This window comes from Lampris incognitus, chromosome 1 (genome assembly GCF_029633865.1).
Source record: "Lampris incognitus isolate fLamInc1 chromosome 1, fLamInc1.hap2, whole genome shotgun sequence".
Taxonomy (NCBI): Eukaryota; Metazoa; Chordata; class Actinopteri; order Lampriformes; family Lampridae; genus Lampris; species Lampris incognitus.
In genome coordinates this window covers 124,310,970-124,327,720 of record NC_079211.1, presented here as the reverse complement: position 1 = coordinate 124,327,720, position 16,751 = coordinate 124,310,970, and the positions used below count along the sequence as shown (strand labels likewise).

The 16,751-nt window shown below is 42.6% G+C and overlaps 1 protein-coding gene across 2 annotated transcripts in view; it reads left to right on the top strand.

Moving 5' to 3' along the window:
- Window positions 1–16,751, top strand: part of coro1ca (coronin, actin binding protein, 1Ca) — a 74,712-nt gene that overhangs the window by 9,744 nt on the left and 48,217 nt on the right. For both annotated transcript variants that reach the window (XM_056275519.1, XM_056275509.1), the window contains exon 2: window positions 13,463–13,662. In XM_056275519.1, the coding sequence (XP_056131494.1) occupies window positions 13,465–13,662 (198 nt within the window). In that variant the 5' untranslated portion in view covers window positions 13,463–13,464. The remainder of the gene's footprint in view (window positions 1–13,462; window positions 13,663–16,751) is intronic.

Sequence of the window (16,751 nt, the reverse complement as noted above, 5' to 3'; positions counted from 1 at the left end):
TGCAGTTCCTCATGTTATGGTTACTGTTGGGTAGGCCTTTCCCACGAAAAGTCATGCAGTGCGTGGCATTTTATATGTCTTCCACATGTCCTCAAAAAACCCCCCAAAAAACAAAACAAAAACACAAACACAGAAAAAAAACGCTGTTTGGAGACAGAATTTAAATTCAAAGAAAAAGAGAATAATACACGATTTTTTTCTGAGTCAGTGAAAACAATGCAGTGATTTTAAATAATGCCAAAATATCAATAGTACAAATAATATAGTACAAATAATAGTTAATGTTGACATGCTTTTTATGTTTCATTTGATCATTAATAGGCCATGACTGAACACTGAAAAAGGAGAATAACATTGCATTGATGAACAGTATAGAAACGATTGTTAAGTATCTTTTAATGGGTAGTGAGAATTTAATGCTTATTTTGCTGCACAAAATATTTGGTGGGTCCCAGGCCAAAAAATATCTCCACAGGTGGGTCATGACATGAAAAAGTTTGGGAACCCCTGTGCTAAATGATCATATCTTGCATTTTTTATTCAGTTATGCCTTTTATGCTTTAGTTGTGTGTGAGAGAGAGAGAGAGAGAGAGACATCCCAGGAGTGCTTTCAACTCTTCATATCATTGTTTAGGTGCACAAACTATCTAAATACACCCCACATCAGTAGACATCAGTGTGCTGATTATGAAAATGTACCACTACTGCATTTTTGTCAGCTTTGCTTTGCCAAGTGTATCTATAGGAATGGCCTTTGAGTCTGTAGCCGCACTAGTTGTGACAGTCCGTGAAAAGGAAACTGTGTCATGTTCCTAAAGAGGATTGTCACGCTATGCCACACGAGTTGAGTCAAGCCCCAATGTTTCACAACCAGCAATAACCCCACCCAAGCTGATATCGCATACGTAGCCTACTACAGCTGTAAAAGCCAAACCCTCTCCATAAAGGTTTCATATCCAATGCCTGTAACCTTGTTTATAAAGGATTGTTGTTACATATTTTGACAAGATTGCATTTAAGCCCCAAGAATTGGTATTAACTGTCCAACCGAATGAATTCAAATTATTCAAATTTGGCCCAAGATCCAAATTTTATCACTTTTATGTTGTGAAATGAAAAGTTATAGACTGTCAAAAGTCTTACATAGGCTTAAGACATAGTCTGGGTATATTCCCAGTCCCCTTTGAGTTTTCATTTACAAAACAATTCCAAACAGCTTATACATTTTTCCAAACCTGCAATCTCTAAGCTTTCTCATCTATCAGTTTGCCTCATTATATACCCCGTGACCTGTAGCGTGACCCCACCTGTTTGTTGTGCTGACAGCACTGATGAAATCTATATTATAACAAATCGTCAGTGGATTATTATTAGCCAGTATTTTCCCCCAGAAGCACAAATCCAATAAATCATCTGTTATACTTCACTTAATACTTGGGCAGCATGGTGGCCCAGTGGTTAGCACTGTTGCCTTACAGCTAGATGGTCTTGGATTCAAACCCCAGGCCATCCCAGGTCCTGTCTGTGTGGAGTTTGCATGTTCTCCCCATGTCTGCGTGGCTTTCCTCTGGGTGCTCCGTTTTCCTCCCACCATCAAAAAGACACGCATGTTAGAATTAACACTCCTCCTGTCTGTGCCCCTGAGCAAGGCAATGGAAAGAAGAACTGGAGTTGGTCCCCGGATGGTGCAGCTGCCCACTGCTCCTATACAATAGGATAAGTTAAAGATTCTAACTTCAATAAATACTAATTAAATTTACTGTCTTTTGTAGTGACACAATGACGATGCAACCTATCGGCCATTGATGAAATATAAATATAAACCTGTCTGTGGCAACATTTCCACCAAAAATCCCAAAGGTCGCACAGGTAGTGATGCATTTACCGTCACCCAGCAGTGGTTGGTCCACCACAGAGGATACGTGGAACAGACACGTTTGGAACTGACGCATGTTCTGGTGTTGTGGTGAATGAACTCCTTGGTGGTTTCAAAATGACTCCACGGAAGTGTATGCCAAAAAAAGAATTGAGATTGCCACTTTAAGTGGGTATAGACAAAGAATGAATGAATGACTGAATGTGATACATTAGTGCTGCCAAATATACTCGTACATTCAATGTCACATGTCATCTTTGCTCTTGGCCTACGTTGGTAAACAGTCCATAACAAATAACCATCTCAAATTCATTAGCCATACGCAGCTAAAGTCAGCGTTGTTTGAGGAGCACACAGACTTAAATTGAACAGTTACCTTTCATTGTACTGCAGATGGGATAACATCTTTAAGGGCTTGTTTTGAATCTCTAGACAAACCTACTTTTACAGTCACACATGATATTCCATGTTTTCCTCAGCATTATAGCGAGGACAGCAGAAAATATCAACAGTGCAACTGGAAAGTAACTATTAGGGTTGCACAATTAATCATGTACAAACGATCACATCTCATGACTTTAATTCGGGCAATTAATTTGGGCAGCATGGTGGCCCAGTGGTTAGCAGTGTTGCCTCACATCAAGAAGGTCCTGGGTTCGAACCCCAGGGTTGTCCAATCTTGGGGAGGGGTCATCCCAGGTCATCCTCTATGGCATTTGCATGTTCTCCTCGTGTCTGTGGTGGGTTTTTTGCGGTTGCTCCGGATTCCCCCACCATCAAAAAGACATGCATGTTAGGGTTAAAACTCCTGTCTGTGCCCCTGACCGAGGCATGGCAAGACAAACTGGAGTTGGTCCCTGGGTGCTGCACAGCGGCTGCCCACTGCTCCTAGCTACACAGCTGGGATGGGTTAAATGCAGAGAAAGAATTTTCCCACGGCGATTAATAAAGTAAATCAAATCAAAATTTCCATAATAGAATATTGCCATATTGGCAATCACAAAACGTTTATTTCTCTTGGAACATTCATTGTAAATGATCAAGATGTCATTAGACAGCTGCCACAAATAATCGGCCTATTCATTTGAAGCGTAACCCTGCCACCCTACCAGTGTGTTCCATGTGAGCGTGCACGTTTGTGTTTCTTTTTGTGCAGCGTGCAGGAATAATGTATCCTGCACATCAATGTGGGACCATATGATAGCAGACACAGCTATACTTGTGTGTCTATTGCTAGTAATGTGAATTTGAAAACCAATTTCACAAGACTTTGCAAGTTTTCAATTATTCATTCATTAATCTTAAGCCGCTTCTCCGGGGTAGGGTCGCGGTGGCAGCAAGCTAAGTAGGACACTCCAGACGTCCCTTTCCCCAGAAACGCCCTCCAGCTCCTCCTGGAGGATCCCATGGCATTCCCAGGCCAGATTGGACATGTAGTCCCTCCAGCGAGTTCTGGGTCTACCCTGGGGTCTCCTCCCAGTTGGCCATGCCCGGTAAACCTCCAAAGGAAGGCACCCAGGTGGCATCCTCATCAGATGCCCGAACCACCTCAACTGGCTCCTTTTGACGTGAAGGAGCAGCAGCTCTACTCTGAGCTTCCTCTGGATGTCCAAGCTCCTCACCCTATCTCTAAGGCTGAGCCCAGACACCCTACAGAGGAAACTCATTCAGCCGCTTGTATCTGCAATCTCACCCTTTCAGTCACTACTCAAAGCTCATGACCATAGGTGAGGGTTGGAATGAAGATTGACTGGTAAATTGAGAACTTTGCCTTCTTGCTCAGCTCCCTCTTCACCACAACGATCCGGTATAATGTCCGCATTACTGCTGATGCTGCACCAACCCACCTGCCATCTCACGCTCCATCCTACCCTCACTCGTGAACAAGACCCCGAGATATTTGAACTCCTTCACTTGAGGCAACAACTCATCCCCAACCAGAGGGCGCAATCCACCATTTTCCAGTAGAGAACCATGGCCTCAGACTTTGAGGTGCTGACTCTCATCCCAGTCATTCCACTCTCAGCTGCAAACCGCCCCGTGCACGCTGGAGGTCGCGTTCTGATGAAGCCAACAAAACCACATCATCTGCGAAGAGCAGAGATGCAATTCTGAGGTTCCCAAAACAGACACACTCCTCACCTTGGCTGCGCCTTGAGATCCTAATATCACAAACAGAATCGGAGACAAAGGACAACCTTGGCGGAGTCCGACACCCACCGAAAACGTGTTTGACTTTGTGCCGAGAATGCAGACACAGCTCTCACTTTGGTTATACAAGGACTGGATGGCTTGTAGCAACTGCCCCGGTATGCCATACTCCCGCAGTACCCCCCACAGAGTGCCCTGGGGTACACTGTTGTAAGCCTTCTCCTAGTCCACAAAACGCATGTAGACTGGCTGGTCAAACTCCCATGCCCCCCTCAGCACATCCACAAGGGTAAAGAGTTGGTCCGTTGTTCCACGGCCAGGACGGAATCCGCATTGTTCCTCCTGCATTCAAGGTTCGACAATTGGTCGGTGCCTCCTTTCCGGCACCCTAGAGTAGACTTTCCCCAGGGAGGCTGAGCCATGTGTTCCCCCGATAATTGGAGCACACCCTCCGGTTTTCAATTATTTTCAACAATAACAGCATTGAATACACCTGGCCAGGGTGTCTCCCTACCTGCCACCCAATGACTGCTGGGATAGGCTCCCGCATCCCTGCGATCCTGAGAGCAGGATAAACGGTTTGGATAATGGATGGATGGATAGTGAAAAGATACCAGCTTGAAACGGGCCCAAATAGTAGTGAGTCACTTAGTGTTATTAACAACATACCCCTGTCTCTCTGCTGGGCTCTCTATCCTTATTCTTTGCCTGTAACATTTGGGGTACATTATAAAGTGTTCAAACCAGTACTAATCCTTCCAATAGTCGATGTGGGGTAATATAACTTTGGTTGACTATCAGGCTGTGACAGAGCTTACCCTGATGTGTTGTCCTTGGAGTAGCTGGCTATGCATAGCAACATATGATACTGATTGAACCTCACTTATTCATAGAGTTGAGGGTGGTGTGAGTGGGGAGCTCTGTGCACGGCCCATGCCAACCTCAAGAATGCATTGATTGTTTAGTCTTGGCTAGTCGCACTATTGTGGTGATAAAACAGTATGTCTTATAAACCTGTCTCTACTGCAAAAGACAATGCACTCTTTACACTCTTGTTTTATTGCCAGTTAACTGGCCCAACAGCATTGGTGTTCAGACACTGTTGCAATGGACAGTTTTCACTACTCACTATGACCAATTCTCCCATGACCCACCAATAAAACCTTGGGATGCTTAACACACACCATTTTGTCCTCCAAAATAAAACCCCTTCTGTATTGTTCTTTTTCCCATTGTGACAGCTCAGGATCTCAAGACTTCTCCTCAGTTATGTTACGTTTTGATTTTTATCATGAACTAAGAAATACTCCGTTTTTTAGGCTCGATTAGGAGGCAAATGTTCCAAGCTGCTGTTGCTTTGTTCTCATTTCCATGCAGAAATCATGAGATATGAATGATTAATGACATGGTATCAGGCACTCCCATCAGTGGGCTTTCTTCAGCATATTTAAATAAAGCTTGTCAACTCCGTGCCTTTTTACATTATAACCTTACAAGGCATAATTTTTTTCTTTTTTCCTTTTTTGCCCCTAACACATTATGTTTCTTTTTCACATTCCTGGGCTGGTATTTTCCTGATGTTGCTAAGCAGCATGTCTGTATTAGTAAACATGGCCTGGACACCTCTTGGCAGAAGTGTCTCGCCAAGCCTCGCATCCCGATGTGGCTGATTCACAAATTGCAGCCAACTGACCACAAATGCATTTGCCCACAACATACACGCCCCATAAAATGAATCTTTTCCCAACCGTGGGGGAGAAAATGTACACGTCTTCATGTTTGTCAGCCTCTCACTTTCCCCCCACTGTTGAAGGGAAAAGGTCTTTTGGTTTTTTTTTTTAGATTTTAGCCTAACCTGTTATCCCTGTCATTCAGTTGCATGACCCTGTGATTATCCCCCATGCAGTTGTGGGACACTAAGCAGAATGTGACAGCATGCAGTGAGGTGTGTCACACACAGCAGTCTCCAGGCCTTTCAGTGAGGTGGGCCAGTGTGGAGAGGGGCCTGGAGCTGTAAGCTGTCTGCCAAAGGGATGCCAGGGGTTCACTAAGATTGCCACGAACATGTAGCGGGAAGGCCAGGCTTCATTACCCAGACATCACTTTGATGCCATGTATCGGGTCTTGCATAGTTTCAACTTTTAAATAGTTGTTGAGGACTTTATCAATGGCAAGTCTTCATATACGCTTGCTCGATCCTGTTTGTAAATACAGATGAGGGGAAATGCATCAGTGAAGACCCAGATGATTTATTCATCGTTTACTTTGCCCTGTCCACCAGATTACTGGTGAAGTCAGATGTACACAGTGGCTCCACCATTATGTTTACTGTTTTTGCCCCTCCTTTCCTCAGCTCTCTCCCTTTCAGGGAAGCCTTCACTCCAGCCAAGATGACATATGGTCCCATCAGAGAATCTGTAGGGGATGGCTCCAATTTAAGATGTGAAGTGGCCCACAATTAGCCTGTCAGACAGTTAGTAAAACATTTATGCCTGACTCATCTGGCAGTTCCATGACAAAGGTTATTATAAGGTTATTAAGACTTTGTTTTGTGTCAATTCTATGCCATATGTCTTAGTAAAGAGCAAAAGGAGATGCAGGGAAAAGGGTTTTCACATTGGAGATATTCAGGTGGCAGAGGCTACAGCAGTGAGTTCATGTTGCAGCAAGAGTAGGTTTCCTTTTGTATTTAAGTGTGTCACTTTAGTACAAAAATAAATAAGATCTAAGATAGTCTGCACATATTCAAAGAAATCGCATACTTGGTGAACATTGTTTGAAAAGCTGGACTGAATCTGACAGATTTGGCATACTGCTCAAGCAGAGTCTTGGCATGCATTTAGCTGCAGTCTTATCGCTTTCAATTTTTTATCCACTGCGTTTTATTCCAGTCTTCACTGTCAGATTCCCTTGTTGAGCTCCCTGATACTCTCAGGGAACTGTTAGGTTTTGGTGCATGAAGGTGAGCTGGTCTGACGATTTAAGAGTGTCTAGATTGTACAGCCTTAAAGAAATTACATTGTAAAGATTCATGCCAGGTTTTTTTTTATTTTATTTTTTTATGTTAACTGTTTAAGTGTGTGTTTAACTGTTTTCACATAGATTCTGACTAAAATCATTTGGGCTATCCTCCAAAGTGATACAATTTGATAGACAGGGAAAACCATGGAGAAAATTGCTATGATGATAACTTTATATCTTTTAAATCTCTTTTAATTATTGAAATATAGTTGGAGACATGGATAGAAAAGCTTCTAGTCTGTGACTTAAGCATTTTTCAGAGTCTGCTTGGGCCCAATAAATGTGAATGGGGACAATGGATTATATTGGTGGCATAATATTTTCACCAGGTCAGTGCCCACAGACCACAGTTTCCATCCCTGATTGAAAATCACAATTTACACTGGATCAGAAGTTATTATAAGTTTGCTGATGACTTTGGACAAACCTGAGATTTGTAAGTGTTATGGTTGGTGTGTCTTTACACCAGCCATTTCATGTTACACTTTCCTAACACTGGAAAAATTTGGATCAGCTGTTATTTCATAAGGCATGATGACCATAGCATTGCTCACACTGTCAATAGAGTAAGGCAATGAAGTCACACAGTTTGTTAGACAATACTCAGAAGAATAAATATAAATGCCCTCCAATGTTTTGGTCCTTTTAAAGACTATTCAGCAGGTACAAGCTGGCTAAGGTCCTCATCTTTTCTTTCCCACTTGCTGCAGTGGGTTTATACATTAGGCAGGCCGTTTAACCTTCTCTTTCTATATCAGTTTAAATAAAGGTACATAAGCTTGGGTCCGCAATGGTGTAGCGGTCTAAGCATCGGCTTTGTGTCGATGCAGTTGCCCACTGGGGACCAGGGTTTGCGCCCCGGTCTCGTCAGATCCGACTATGGCTGGACTCAATGAAGCAGCCATAACTGGCAACGCTGTCATCGGGAGGGGGGCGGAGTCGGCTTGTGTTCATCACATGAATGCGTCCCAGTGTGTGTCGGAAAAAGCAATGGTTCGGCCTGGATTCGCCTTGTCATCGAAGTGGGGAGGCGTCTCCTTCGAGACTGCCGGCCGGGGAGACGCAGTTGGCGAACACATGCAGTAAAAGGTTGGGTGTTTGAACTAAAATAGGGGATCGATTGGCCACTAAATTGGGAGAAAAAGGGAAAAATCAGAAATAAATTTGTAAAAAGAAAAAAAGGTACATAAGCTTATTGATTAAGGAAATAGATTAGGGGCGTCTGGGTAGTGTAGTGGTCTATTCCATTGCCTACCAACACGGGGATTGCCGGTTCGAATCCCTGTGTTACCTCTGGCTTGGTCGGGCATCCATACAGACACAATTGGCCATGTCTGCGGGTGGGAAGCCGGATGTGGGTATATGTCCTGGTCGCTGCACTAGCGCCTCCTCTGGTTGGTTGGGGTGCCTGTTCAGGGGGAAGTGGAACTGGGGGGAATAGCGTGATCCTCCCACGCGCTACGTCACCCTGGCGAAACTCTACACGTCAGGTGAAAAGAAGCGGCTGGCGGCTCCACATGTATAGCAGGAGGCATGTGGTAGCCTGTAGCCCTCCCCGGATGGGTATAGGGGGTGGAGCGGAGACCGGGACAGCTCGGAAAGAGTGGGGTAATTGGCTGGCTACAATTGGGGAGAAAAAGGGGGAATAATCCAAAAAAGAAAATAGATTAGTAGATAAAGGTGGATGGAGAAGGAGAGATTGGGAATCCTGACGAGGCTTTAATGTTGAATAATGTGTGATCAATATTTCTTTCTCACCATCATGACAGTTTATATTTTTCCTACAAGGAGATTCTCAAAGGTTGCATAAATCCTGAATAAACATGTTGTTTATGTACATGTGTTATACATGCACACTGGGTCTTAGTCTTTTTACTGTTGTCCTTGCTTAGCCAAGTTGTTGTCAGGCTTTCCTTAAATCAGGCCTGGACTTTGAGCCACAGCAACAGTATTAAGCCCAATGGTTCTCATGCACCGTAGCCTTGTCATTTTTAATTGGCATTACAAGGTTCCCTTTGACCCCTCCTAATAGCATGTTACTCTGCATCCAGTTCTGCAGTGCATACAGTAGGGTATTTTGAGATCACATTTACACCATGTTGTAAATGGGTTATTAGGTTTTTGTGGCATACATTTTACCATGGCAGCCTCAAATTGAGACTAGCTACAGTGGAGGAATTGTGGGATGGAGAGGGTCAACTGGGATTTTTTTTTTATTCTAACGAAGCCTCGCAAAGCAGAGGTGGATGATTTAAGCATCTGTTCACGCACATTTCTCCAGGCTTTGTGGTGCAACTGCAACTCGCTGGTCTTTCTGTCTTGAAGTGTGCCACATTTAACAACTGGAAATCAGAGGTGGTGACAGATTACGAAACTTCCGAGACACTTTACAATGAATCCAAGCCTTGTGATGCGCCGTGAGGAATATTGTGAGGTCATCCATTTTAGGTAGCCAATCAACATGCAGTACAGAGGAATACAAACGCAGCACCACACCAAGGTGCAAAACAATGGAGGACGAGCAAGTACTTTTTAGTTGTTCGTGCCAGCCAAAAAAGAAGACCCGTTTATAGTCCTTTTTTTTCAATTGCTTTGAGATTAAAGAAGAGCAAATCTTGATTTTTCTGATAGTTAAATACAATATGTGAGCATGAAGGTTTATTTGTGGTCAAATGAAGATGATATTCTTCCAGCCGTAGCCATTCCCTTCCATTAATCTGCTGGCCATATGAGGATTGTTGGTCTTTTCAACTGAAAGTGCTTAGTGAACTGACCAAATATTTCCCACTGCTATCTAAAAAGGGGAATCTTTTAGAGATACTTTCTTGAGCTGTGTCAGCCTTTTCTGGGGGAGTAACCAAATTGAATGTATCAGGCATATGCAATACTCATTTTCAGTAATTTAACAGAAGATTTAGGGAATCTTATTACACCTGTGGGAAAATTGCAAAAAGGAATAAGAATAAAGTTAAAAGGGAAGGGAACCCCCACAGTGTTGTCAATTTTTTCTTTAGAAAATTTGGAGTTCTGTTAACACTGACTGTCTGGCATCAAAATGCTCTTTGAATTCCTTTTAATGACTCATTTATTTTACAAAAGCGTTTGGCTGTTTGGAGATTTCCACATCCCTACAGGAAGAGCTTCCTGCCTGCATTGGAGAGAGACACGTATAGCATGCTTCCTACAGGAGAGGGATCAGATCACAGACACACATGCACACGCACTCGCACACAAACACATACCATGAAAACCACCACCAGTAACAACAACACATGTCCCACATCCTGTGCTGCTCCCGGGTCACGTACATGGGTCAGAGTTGAGAACTGTAGAGGAGCATACTTTCTAAGAGGTTCTGTTAGGCTTGGATGATCTTCAGAAAGTTGCTTTTTTCCCCCCATCAAATACCAAAATGGGTTAATGGCTTTTGTGTTACATTAAGTTGTTGGTTAGATTGTGCAATTGTTTTGTTCATTTGGTCTGAAACTGGCCAGCTCGCCATTGTCTTTGGAAGTGGTCTGTTATTGTCAATTGAGCAATTGGACTTGAAGCTTTTGAATAGTCTCGTTTTCCAAAGCTCTCGTCTGCCAGCAATTTATGTCTGGGAGAGACTTTCAGCTGAACCAGCTACAGTCTGTTTTTGTTCGAGCTGGGTACATCTTATTTTCCTTTAGAAGGCACACTCTCTTAGTATGTGTCATGGAAAAGGGGCCTTTCCAGCATTGCACATGCTTTTTGATAGTTGGCAAAATCAAAAATGAAAAGGCTGTGAACTGTACAGGAGGACGATTCTGCTTATTCCTTGAGACTTTTATTTTTGTTGGTATTTTACACCTTTATGGATAACGACAGTGGCAGCAGACAGGAAATGGGGGACAGGGAGAGAAGGGTATGACTTGCAGCAAAGATCACCAGCTGGATTTGAACCAGCAACGTTGCGACCATGTGGTCATGTGGTATGCACTGTAACCATTCGGCTACAGAGGCGCCCATGAAACACATCTTTTACCGCACTGTGTGTCCTGCTGAACATGAAATCTCTGTTCATGTTGCGCCAGTTATTGAATGAAACTTCTAAAGCAGTTTTCCTTTGTCTTGTTCTCCCATTTCATTCTCTCCTTGCTTCCTAGGTAACTTTTATCAGCACTGGAGTTACTGTGAGAATACTCCCAATTTAATTTTGTGTGTTACACTAAATTTGCTTTATTTAATAGAATATAAAGAATGTTATGGAACAAATGTATGAACACTTGTATGAGACAAAATGGCGCCGTCTTACAAAGTCATCATCATCATGCAATATTCAAACCAGTTTGAAATTATCAGAATATTTCCTCATCTTTGGTTTTTAAAGAAATACAGTAGGTGAGGACATCTAGACTAATAGTATCAGTCTGATCAGTATGACACAATTCAGATTCATATCAATCAGCTCATTGGATACTATGAGGAGTGTTGAATTGGTTCCCGATAGTGCCGTCAAGTATCAAAAGTATTTAGTCCACGGTGGTGTAGCGGTCCGAGCATCGGCTTTGTGTTGATGCAGTTGCCCGGGGTTCGCGCCCCGGTCTCGTCAGATCCGACTATGGCTGGACTCGATGAAGCAGCAATAATTGGCAGCGCTGTCATCGGGAGGGGGGCGGAGTCGGCTTGTGTTCGTCACATGAATGTGTCTCTGTGTGTGTCGGAAAAAGCAGTGCTTCGGCCTGGATTCGCCTTGTCACGAAAGTGGTGAGGCATCTCCTTTGAGACTGCCGGCCGGAGAGATGCCGTTGGCGAATGCATGCAGTACGAGGGTGTGTGTTTGAACTAAAATAGGGATCGATTGGCCACTAAATTGGGAGAAAAAGAGAAAAATCAGAAATTAAAAAAAAGAATCAAAAGTATGAAGATTTTCACTGTGACCAAACACTACACAAGTAGATTTTTCTGCTTCACACACCTTCAGCAAAATGGGGGAACGATGTTTTGTTTTTCTTTTCTTTTGTTTACTTGAAATGTGTGTTGTTTATTTTGGAAGACGGGAAAAGCATAGTCGTGGAGACGTGGCAAAATGTATGAGTGGAAAATTATAGTTTTAATCCCGTTTCTGCTTCAATATTGATGGAGGGCCTTAAAGTGGTAGTTGACTTGGGGGGGGTTTGGTTATTTTACGGCATCTAGGAGACATACTACATTGATCCGGACCAATTTTTCTGTTCATAGAACCTGAATGTTGTTATGAACATGCACTAGCACTAACATGGAAGCAAACGGGACAGCAATTCCGTCCTGTAAAACAGCAGGAAAATGTGCTTCTGACTCCAAATCAATGTGCATACTTGATGGCTTGTGCGATTGATCAGAGTAACTTTCTAGCCTTTTATTTGGAATTAAAACTATAAATATGAACAGTGCAGTGGAGGTATTATTTTTTCCGTGTTTCGTATGAACCTCCACGAGAAGTGTAAGTCTTAAAATGGCAGAATAAACATGAATAATCTGATAATATTAAATTGTACAACCCAAGAATACACATATTAGCTGTGCATGTTGCATTGGAGTCATTAAAGTGCCCTTTTTCTTTTTCTTTTTTTTTCTCCTTTTTTTGAGCCAACTGGATAGCTGCCCCGTTCACTTCCATGTTAGTAATGTTTTGATATACACTTGTAAACGGTATAACATTTGGGGAAAAGTATATAGCGTTTTTCCATTGTCAAAAATGCTTACTAGTTGAACAAACAGAATGGGTGATTTAATTATTTTTTTAGATTTAAAAACAGACAAAAAGTCTTAACAAATCTTGTATTTTAGATGTTGTTGGGTATTAGCAGCGACACAATGAATGCTTGTAGCTCACCATTGTGCTTATCAGTAGCCCCATTAGCTCAAGTCTGATCACAGTCAGTGTTGTGTCAGGAGGAGGAGGATAGGGAGCATCTGTTACATCATGAACATGGAGCCAGAGAGCCACACACATCTGGAAGGGGAATGTCTTGTGTGAAAATATCCACAGATGCTCTCAATCTGTACGAACAGGACATGCTTCAGTGTGTGCGTGTATGGATAGGATGTTCTGAGTTCTTGGAAGTTAAGAAGTGGCTCAAGTAGCCTGCATTTGTGTGTGCCAGTGACGTAGCAAATACATCAGTATACCTCAGTGTTCCCAGCCTTTTGCAATCGCGAGCCTTACAACTTTTCATTACTACTGAATGCTACTCCAGTGCACCTCTGAACAGAGAGGGAGTAACAAATTGGTAAAATCAGCAGGCGTAAAGATGTATCAGAATGAGAATTTGTATACAAAAAGCTGTTGAAAGCATATATTTGGAGACTACTGATATAGCTATTCACTATTGTATTGATCCTCATGGACAACACATTTCTTTGCCAATTAATATATTGTTAAATTTCTCTCTCTTCTTCCTCACACAGATATGTTCAGACGAGTTGTACGACAGAGCAAGTTCCGTCATGTCTTTGGTCAGGCGGTGAAGAATGACCAATGTTACGATGATATCCGGGTGTCAAGGGTCACATGGGACAGCGCCTTCTGTGCAGTCAATCCCAAATTTGTTGCCCTAATTATTGAAGCTAGTGGGGGCGGAGCGTTCCTGGTTCTTCCTCTTCACAAGGTAAGTGTATAGGATTCTGTACATATAGTGGTTGATTCTATGTGGTTTAGCTTTGTATAGTAAGTTATTTGATTATTTTTTTTGTCTATGATTTAATTTCTGATCTTCACTTCACCTAACTAAACTTGTCTCTCATTGGCAATCAGTGGCTGCTACTCTTGGAATATTTACATCCTCTTCGAGATTGGATGGTTGAATCTGTGAACTCATGACACCAGATAACCTTTGTTGACTGTGGGTCCAACTCAAGCCTCTGATCAACATTTCCCCTCCCTATTTCAGGATGGGCAAATGTGGGGAAAATCCCATTGGTTATGTTCAAGTGTGCACCCAGATTTAAAGCCCAATTGACTTTCTAAAGATGCAGCCTAACAGCCTCTCTCCCCATCATATAGAATATTCTGACACAGCGCAGTATGTAAATCTTCCTTGATGGCAAAAAAAAGTTCACTTTGGGGAACTGCACAGTGACCACACACTGTAACAAAAACATCCCAACCCACTGTTGGATTTCAAAATGATATACATGTTCTTTTTCTGTATCTTGCTCATTTATTCACAAAGGATACATTCCAAATGTATACATTAGAAACATCTTTCAGGTTGTGGTTTAACGGAAGGGTATTTCTGGTTCTCTTGTCTGTGGTCTCTCATGGCCTGTTTGAGTGGGTGAGACAGAGATTGATTTTGACAGCTTGGTTTTGTCAGTAATGCAACATCCACTGGGAGTCTGTTGTGACGTGAGATTGAAGACTAGCCCAGATGTTGGTGACACTCACTACCGATGCATCAGCACCCTGAGACGCCTGTCTAGTCCTAAGCACTACTGCTAGTGGAACCAATGAAATCTCCATAAATAAAGCTTCAGGATTTTCTATATGTTGTGTGTCCATAAAAGTCAAGGTCCTCTTTGAGAAGTGATGCCTTTGGATGCTCTAGCATTAGCCTTTAAAGACGCTGTGTGAGATTATGCATGCATGTAATGTTTCGCTTGTTTAGGGGGGGGGGTTTGTCTGTTTTTTTTTGGGGGGGGCAATAATGAGTTGAATAATAAAGCCTTGACAAATGAGGGGTAACATTCAATCAACCCCCCCCCCCCAACAGGCGGGAGAGCCTTACAATTATACTTCTCTTCTTGCCTCTGTTTTTGGCAGTAACGGTCTTTTGTCTATGTTGTTGTCAGTAAATAAACATTTGCATTACAGACACTGTCTGCTACAAGCAGGAGTGCTGACTGTAGACGTCCATGTCACTTGGGATTAACATTTACCAGCGAACTTTTTCCCCAGTGCTGGCATGTATACAACAGAAACCACACCAAAGCCCAGAGGGGAATGGTCTCCCTGCTCTTAACCTCCATATAAGGGCCTCGAGTTGCTCCACTCTGACTGCATTGCTCAGGTTGGAACGAGGCAGTGTTTGAAGCGTGTTTGGCTGTAAACAAGTTAGATGGGTGAATACTACTATCTTCCTTCTTCTAGCCCTGCAGTCACTGCTGGGCTCATTAAGGTTTAACAGAGGTCAAACACTCATCAAAATCAAAAGGGAACCCTGGAATATCTCCCAGACAGCTCTTGGGTGAGATTATGGTGGCCAGTGGCTATAGCAGTGACCCTTTTGCTGGTATTTCTGTTTGGCTACTCTCACTTTGGCCTAGTTGCAAGGCCTGACACCCTGAGTGACATAAGTGCCGCTATGCCGTTGTCGAAGCCAACCTGGGCCTGTAATTAGAGCACGCCAGTACACTGCCTTGTCATCTGAGAAGATTCTGGCACAGAGGACCGGATCCTCGGGCCTGTCATCACTGAATTTAAGCCTCTCAGCACCTCGTTCACTATAGAATTCACTCTTGGAGCTTGGGCTGGAAGCTAGATTAGCTTCACACTCCTTCTGTCCCCTGTTTGAATGAGCTGCCCTCTGCCTGACATGTCACAGTACAGTAATGGTGTGTTCACTTCACTGGACAAAGTTGGCTTTCAGCTCTTGAGTTAAAAGTAGTGGGAGACTGAGGTCTTTATGTACAGTGCAAAGCCTGAACAATTTCCACAAGTTAGATCAAAGAAAGCTCTCTTGATTTTTCAGATCTGCCCACGTACAGGCTGGCACTGGTGACATGGACTAATCTCTCTGTAATGGCATTTTCTCCTTCTAAAAATTCAATGTATTCAGAAACTGAGAGTGAAAGGGGATTACGAGTCAATTTAAGAAAATAAATGCTAGATCCTTGTAGTAAAGGAAAGTCTGATCAGTATTTAGTATGACCACAAACAAATCTCTGCTGAGGCAAGAAATCAGGGACCCAAGATCCTGTGTGTGATGGCGGGCTGTTCTGCAGCCTGGAGCTTCAATGTTGATAGTGAATAATGGACAGATTTCATTGACTTTGGATCAAGTTAGTTTGTACTTCGATTCCCAACTTACATTTTTTAAAAGTTAGTGCTATTACTATTTCAGCTGATCAGCTTTATCCCAGAAAACCATTTTCTGCTTGTTGCAATTCTGCACATCAATGTCACATCACAGATAAAAATATATATATATAAATTCTTTTGATTCCAACTTGAAGTTTTAGGGCACACGACATTGGAATAACAAAAAATTTGGATTCAGTAGTTTTTCCTTGTAATTAATTTTCAAGCCACGGGTTTGTTTTTTCTTTTAAGATTTATCTTTTGTATTTTATCACAATGTCATTTCTAAATGAATCCTGTGTGTAATCTTTCAGAGAAAAGGCAGGTACATTTGGTACTGTCCATATCGCTCAAGCCAACTGCTGCAGTGGAGTGAGGCTAATCTTACACCCATAAAGTCTACAGCGTATCATAGTGACACTAGCCGTGTTTCCAGAACATATTTTTATGCACATTTTGAATTATTGCATTAGACAAGGTTTATGGAAACAACAAAATTCGAAACAACTTCCTCAATTTCATTAAAAAAAGTTTTTACGCTCTCTTGAGGGGGTCTTTGTCTTTTTTGAAAAAGCGTTAATGCGCTAAAAGGGGGATGGAAACAACTTTGCCGAATAAGTTCTGACATAGCGAACATTTAACTCATGACTGATCAGCTGTTTCCACGGTCGGCTTCTT